Source organism: Otolemur garnettii, unplaced genomic scaffold (assembly GCF_000181295.1).
Source record: "Otolemur garnettii isolate 467f Iridium unplaced genomic scaffold, OtoGar3 scaffold00012, whole genome shotgun sequence".
In the NCBI taxonomy this organism is placed as follows: Eukaryota; Metazoa; Chordata; class Mammalia; order Primates; family Galagidae; genus Otolemur; species Otolemur garnettii.
In genome coordinates this window covers 3,383,567-3,390,798 of record NW_003852407.1, presented here as the reverse complement: position 1 = coordinate 3,390,798, position 7,232 = coordinate 3,383,567, and the positions used below count along the sequence as shown (strand labels likewise).

The window sequence follows — 7,232 nt, the reverse complement described above, 5'->3', positions numbered from 1 at the left end:
GGGGACGTCAGGTCTGACCAGGATAAGGAAGGGGACTGGCCCCTGGGGACGTCAGCTCTGACCAGGATAAGGAAGGGGACTACACGTTTATCTTCTTTTCAACGCACAACCCATTTCTGATGCTCCCCATAGGCATAAAAATGTTTACTGATCTTAACTATGGCTCTTGTGGCTAGGTTTCCCGTACAGAAATAGCCAAAACAGGTTTTGTGCTGCTTTGAAAGAAACTGAATGATGTCTCTCCTTGACTTTGGGATCTGAGTGTGTTGATCCTGTTTACTCACTTGGGAAAGCTGAACCTGACCCCTTGTATGTGCAAACTCTCTTGCCATCTCCAGCAGGATAGCTCTTGGGGGTCAGGCATGTCAAATGCTCCTCCATTCAAACACCTGCCCACCTTGCCTGGTTCTGGGCACACGCAGATGTTCAAAGGCCAGTGGGACTGAGAGGTGGAGGGCAGGCAGGACTCTGCCTCACATCCCTGCTCCTGGAGAGCTGCACCTGCTGGCTGGGTCCCGGCTTCCATGGCAGGAATCATGGAGCAAGAACAGCATCCAAACCACCTGCTCTAAGGACCCCCAATCCCCAATTCCTAACTCCCAGGGGGCTACCCATCTAGGGGGTGTAACTACCCACTCTTATCTTTCCACTCAGCCTCAAGAAGGAGGTCCTCTGACCCTGCGGGGCTGACAGAGGCTGCTGCTTGGGCAAAGCTAGTCACATCAACACCAGGCCCTTCCCTGCAAGTCTGCAGGAGGACAGGAGAGGAGCAGTGTGGGGGAGACTGGTGAGCACTCTGGTGGCTGCTCTGTGGCTTCTGTTTCCTGGGTATGCCCCATACTGCTGTGGCTTCTCCCTTCCAGCTGGGCAGTGAGGGGACTATCGCAAATATTCATCCTGGGACAACTTCAATTCGGGACTCCCGCCCCTCACCATGCCCTGAGCCCTCTCCAGGCCAGGCCCCAGACACTGCATTTGGTAGTAGTGTCATCCACTCCCGTGGTTAGTATGTAGCTATTCCGTGTTGTCCATTTGTCACGGTAAATCCAAAAGGGACCTGAGAGGGTGTGAGAGGGCTGACAGCTCAGCACCTTCCTACTAGGGCCCTTTAGTGGCTAGTGTGTAACTTAAAGGTGTGGCACACCCGGGGGCTTGGGGAGGGTGGAGAAGCAGAGTGCACCTGCGCTGAAAGGGAATGGATGCTGGATGCGGCTCCCCAACCACCTCTTTCTTCCACACGTGGAGACACACTGACACGTGGGCTGGGACCCAGGGGCTCTAAAGCTCCTTCCCAGCCTCATGCTGGTTGGCCCTCCAGACCCCAGAAAGGGCTACTGAGCTCTGAAGGTCACCTCGCTTCTGTGGCTCCCACAGAAGTATCGCCCACGGATGCTTTCTGTACACTGCTGAGACAAACAGTGAGGAAGGGAGCAGCTATCCCAGCACCAGCAGCCTGAGAGGGCAACATAGACTTTTCAACCCATCTAACACCAGGCATCGTGGACAAAGATGCAGACAGAAACCATGTGGCCCTGGTCCCCCGCAGTGCTCAGGAAATCAGGCACAAGATAAATTATAAACCAGTCAGCCAGCTCGGTTTACCCTTTATTCCCAGATGAAATAGAACTGACTTTCCAGGGGAAGAGTCTCCCTCTCCCCCCTCCACAGATGCCATTATGGGCAAAGGCCAGGGAGGGCGCATCACCTGGCAGCAGTAAAATAAAAACAAACCCAAACGACTCAGATCACAGGAAAAGTGAAAAATAGTCGATGGTATTATCGCAAAGCTTTCTTCCAGGTCTTTAATTACTAACTGTAAGGGTCACGGACCAGGCCAGGCCTAATATTTATGTTCCCTCTGAAGATCCTAAAACACAGGACCCAAGAACCGTCACTCTGCCACGGGGCTCTTTCGGCTGACCAATGTGAACCTGGTGAGTAGCTGTGCCTAGTGGATCCCAGCCCTGGGAGTTGTATTCTGGAAGGAAATGGGATCAGGGCCAGCCTTTAGCTAAATGGACAGGTTCATGTCTCCCGTGGAAACAAAGTTCCAGCTAGCTCGGAGACGGTTCGTTTCTAGAAAGACCCCTGTGTGCTCCATAGATGTTCTTCTTTCTTTAGTTCACACCTAAGCTTTCTAGCCAACTTCTTAGGACCTCTGAGAAATAGAAGGCAGTGCTCCAAACACCAGAACAAGCTTGGAGGCTACAGGCCTGACCATGAGTGTGGCTGAACATGGCTACACCATTCAACAGCAGCTGCGCTGCTGCCTGAGGACCAGGGTGGATTTGATAGACATACAGAAACGATGTAGAGATGAGGGTCTTACCCTTGTTCAGCCTGGTCTTGAAATTCTGAGCTCAAGCAATCCTCCCTCCTTGGCCTCCCAGAGTGCTAGGATTACAGGCATGAGCCACAATGCCCAGATCCAAACAGATCTCTACAAACTATGAAAGTCAACGAGTGATTAATGTTTAGACAGGCCATGATTGGCTGTGACAAAGTCTGGTCCCCCAGAAATCTAAGCAAAATCTAGTGATGAACATAAATTGTTCTAGGGAGAAGGTAGATTTGATCCAAATTCTACAAGGTCCCTACCTCCCCTTACAAATCACACATGGGAATACGATTTATATTTAAACCATAACACTCTCCATTACAGGAAAATTATAGGAAAGGCAGAGTGATTTTCTATCTTCAGAGCACCTGGGTGCCAGGATGGCTCCTGTCATAATGGGATGGCCTGCCACTGACAGATCCCCTTCCTGGCCAGCCCACTTTTGCCTGCCCCCCTCATTCTATCTGGGATTTGCTGCAATCAAAGTTTTTTCAAAGCTGAGGCTGAAGCCAGAAAGAGAGAGACACGAACCTATCATGGTCATTTCCACGGTACCTGGTGCCATCGGCACTGGGGTATGGGTTCTTTAGGCCTCCCCTCCCCCAGGCAGCTGGCTCCTTTCTGTACCTAACTGTGTTTCATGGGCTATTAATTCCCTATTGTACACTGGGCTCACTGGGGACAGAGTTATTTTAAGATATAATAAAAGCTATTTTTATTTTATCACCATCATTACTGCTGTAGAGAAAGACAAATCCAGGGTATTAAGCTGCCCCTGGGAAAGCCTAGATTGGGGGCCTGGATCCCTGCCAATCATCTGGATGACTAAGAATGGAGCTGATAAGAGAGATGGTTCTGAAGGCCAGGAAGGCAGGCCATCGCTCATCAGGACCAGGCGCACGCACAGGCTTTCTTCAAATTCAATATCACCTGTGCTCTTGTCTCTTATTCATCTCATTTCTTATTTTCAACCTATGATAACTTAACATGACTAAATCACCATTTTTAGTGCTGAGAGAATTGTGTTCATTCCTTGTCTTCCTCCTTTAAGAACTACGTCTCTCTGGAAATAAATTTAAATTTCCCCAGGGGCCTGCAACATTGCCTTCTTCTGATTACCTATACAGCAGCCCGTGCTGGAGCATCAGCCTCCTGGGTTCTACCTTGATGCAGTAGAGGCCACCTGTGTGCCTAGGCCCCCTTGCCTCAGTTTCCCCCTCTGCAGAAAGGGGCCTGGATTAAAAGGTCTGGGAGTCAAAGCACCAGGCAGCCTTTAGCAATTCTGCCACAGGCTCACAAAATACTTCAAGTCATGCTCACAGCGCCACCTAATGACCCTTATTGGAAATGTCCACTGTTTTCACTAACTTTGAGAGAAAGGCCAGGTTGTGAAAGGTGTCCACAGGGGCACAGGAAGGCAGAGACAGTAACAATGGTGGTAGCAGTGCTGACACAGATTACGTGCACACCACATGCAAGCACTGGACTGGCTCGCTTGTGGCCTTTTCAGTAACCACAGGCCATACACTGCTACAGTCGTCCCCACTTCATAGATGAAGGAGCTGAGGCACCAGCAGTTCTACAATCAATAACTATTACAAAGTGCATATGTGGGCTCCAGGCCCTCCCCCTTCTCAAGCACTCTGCCACCTGCCCTGAGGGTCTGTGTGCTGTCCACTGACAACCCTTGGCCTACTGCCTCCCTCGGATGATCACTCTCTTTCATCTTAACCCTGGGTAAGCTCATCTTCAGGGGGGACCAGAGGTGGTCAGCCAGGGAAATCTCATTTTGGCCAATATGGGAGAGGGGAAATGCTCCTATTCCACCTCTGAGTGTCTAGTTTGGGTTCTGTTTCTTCTGAAAAACAGGGAATGGGCCCCCTGCCGTGTGACACCCACCAGTGTGTGAGATGGGCAGATAGCTGGAGCGGCTCCCCTCCAAGCCAGCTTCCCCCCAAGAAGAGAGGACAGGCTCACAGTCTGCCCCATCCTCCGCCTCCTGTTGTCCTCCCTGGGAAGTTCCCTTTGCCCAGTACATTTCAGGGGCTGTGGGTTCTAGGTGCTCCAGGTATATCATTCCACCTTGAGCAGGTAGCAGACTTCCCAAGGGCAGGAGCTGATTGAGTCGGCTCCTTTTCTTCTATGTCCTCTAATAACTTCCCAACACCAGCCCACAGTCAGGGGGCCACTGCCGTCACCTCCAGCAGCTTCCCGAGAGGCCACCTTACCTGTTTGTCTGGCAGACCCCGTGGTAGGCCTCGATGGCGTCCTCCTGGTCTACGTGCTTTTCACTGTTAGGCCAGCTTGTCCTGGCATTGATGTTTGGCTCCTAGAAGTCCACAAATTAAAAAAAAATGTAAACCTTGTTATATAAACATCTATCACAAAATGGCTGTATATAATACAGAGAGGCATAAAAATGTGTTTAGGGGGAAAAGATAGGGCTGGAAATAACTCAGTTGATCATAGTTAACCCCAGGCAATGTTGTAACTTCCAAAGGTCACTCTGAGAGATGAACAAAGACAAGGCCTAGCCGTGAGCAATCTGAGCGCGCAGCAGTTGGGGGAAAGATGGCAAGGATGTGACCTTGGGTAGAGAAAGCACCCAAGTCAGAGGACACACAGCTAAGGCCTGGTTCCATTTGGAATCCCCCCATCTCACTGCTGCCTAACTCACTCCAGGCCCCTTAAGTCTCATGCCTAGAAGGACAGAGTTCGTGACCTCCATACCCCATCCTGCTCTACGCTTTGTCCTGGAACACGAGGAGCAAACACTGCATGGGACTTGCTATCCTGGAAGGAACTGAGAGGAATAACTTTACTTCAGAAACAAAGCAGACAGCAAGGGGAACCGGGCGAAACACAACAAGGCCGCCTTCAGTTTACCTGCTGAACATCTTCACAAATTCACAAGATTCTAGAAACTTCTAGCTCAATCTCCCAGGAAAAGTCATATTGAGAGAGTAGCAAGTCCCTCACCTTGCTTTTAAGAGAGACTCCAGAGCAAAAGTCTCTGCTCTTTCAGGTTTAAGATCCCCACGGGTAGACACACACAGGAAAACCACAGATCTACCAGTGTCACAGATCTACCAGTGTCACAGATCTATCTAGCGTCACCCTCCACAGGCCCAGCCGCCGGCCCCCAGCTCGTACCGAGTTCCTGCCAGAAAGCCGGCGCTGGTCAGCGCTCACGATCTGCGTCCTGAGGATGAGCACCTCCTCCTTGCGCACCTCAAGCTCCTCATTGGCCACCTTGAGCTGGTCCAGCAGGACGCTATAGCTGTCCGGGGAGCCGTGGCTGGGGTGGTTCTGTGTGGCCTGGTCGGCCATGGCTTTCCTCAGCTCGTTCAGGTCGTTCTTCAGCTTCTTGTTCTCTGACTCCAGTTCCTGCCTCTGGAAGATAGCCGGAGTGACAAACACCCTCCGTTACTGCCTGGGCCAGGGCCGCTCCCCATGTGGGCCTTCTCCCCGCTCCTTAGCCAGCCTGCCTCTCCACTAGGAAGCTAGGAGCAACCTTCCCACTGTGACGATGAAACACACAGTAAGGGTTCTGACCGGCATCAGCCAGCAGTCAAAGTTAAAGCCTGGACTTGAACTCATGACCCCAAGTAACAGGCGTGAAGCATCTGACAGGACGCCTCTAATGGAGCATTCTGTGAGGTGATTCAATAACGTGTTTCCAAGCACATGTGGTACGAAACCCTTCCCTGTGGAAATGCTGGGCTATCCATTTTAAATAACATACTGTGCACACAGGACTTCCTAGGGGTGAAGTAGGTTCCTGTGCTTGTGACTTTTCAAGGTGAGGATGTGGAATGCAGGATTTTCTAAACTCATTTGTCCCTGGTTTTCAGGGAGCATCCTTTTTGTCCTGGATTAGTGTTTTCAAGAATATATCAGGAACACCATTTTGATCATATACAAAACCATCCACTATCGATGCCAGTAGAGTCTGAAAAACTACCAATATGTCAAAAATACTATTGAAACTCAACTTTGGAATGTACTGTGTATTTTCTGGATAGTACATTTTACTTTGTGTTTGAGATTAAGCCTGATAATTTAAAATCTGACCATCACACACAAATTGCTGTCAGAGCCTTGGCACACCTGGCATTCAAAATTTTCCTAAGTAAACCCCCAATGTAGATAAGTAGGCACTGGTTGTATATTTGTTACAGAGCCATAGGATGGTGGAATCAGGAGACCAGTGGATGGAATCTTTCTCTCTTGAGTACGGAAGCTGAGCCCAGGGAGGTGAAGGCTCACGGCAGATCTGTTCTGGAGCTCTGTCTTCTGTACTCAGAGAAAACACACTTTGCCTCACAGCATCAGAGAGACATGCACAGTGGGAGCTCACCAAATATGAGCTGATTTGGGCTGCCTAAAAATCTTAGTTTGTACTAACAAAATAATACTCATGAGTGGTATCATGGTCCCCTGAAGGTCTGGGCTGGGCCTGGTCTGAGAAGCACCCCAGTCAGCCTCATTGATACTGTCCTCCATTATAGTAGGTGGGTCTAGCCCCAGGGATTCCAGGACCAGCTTCTGTGACAAGGCCCAAAGGTTAGGTCAGGATTCATCAGAGAAAGTGATGCAAAGACCAGCTCTTATACCCTCAGAATCATGGCCTAGGTCAACAGAAGCAGAGTGGAGTGGTTATTCAGTGTTGTGACATTTTCTGACAAGTCACAACCTGTGCAAAAGTCATATTTATGGAGCCTTTGATGAGCCCAGCTCCATGCTGGGCACTGGAGTTGAGGCCTGTGGAACAAAGGTAGGGTATGAATGGGAGAAGTTTCTGAGCTGAATTTTATGCAAAGTCTGGGAGGTGGTACTTCATGGGATAGAGCAGAACAGTGGTTCTCAGACTTGAGCGCACAACAGAATCCCT

General features: G+C 50.1%; 1 protein-coding gene across 1 annotated transcript in view; it reads right to left on the bottom strand.

The window, feature by feature from the left end:
• Positions 1–7,232, bottom strand: part of MYO5B (myosin VB) — a 316,910-nt gene that overhangs the window by 26,486 nt on the left and 283,192 nt on the right. Inside the window, exons 27-28 of the mRNA XM_023510163.1 lie at positions 5,492–5,731; positions 4,567–4,667 (exon numbers count right to left, since the gene is read on the bottom strand). Of these exons, the coding sequence (XP_023365931.1) occupies positions 4,567–4,667; positions 5,492–5,731 (341 nt within the window). The remainder of the gene's footprint in view (positions 1–4,566; positions 4,668–5,491; positions 5,732–7,232) is intronic.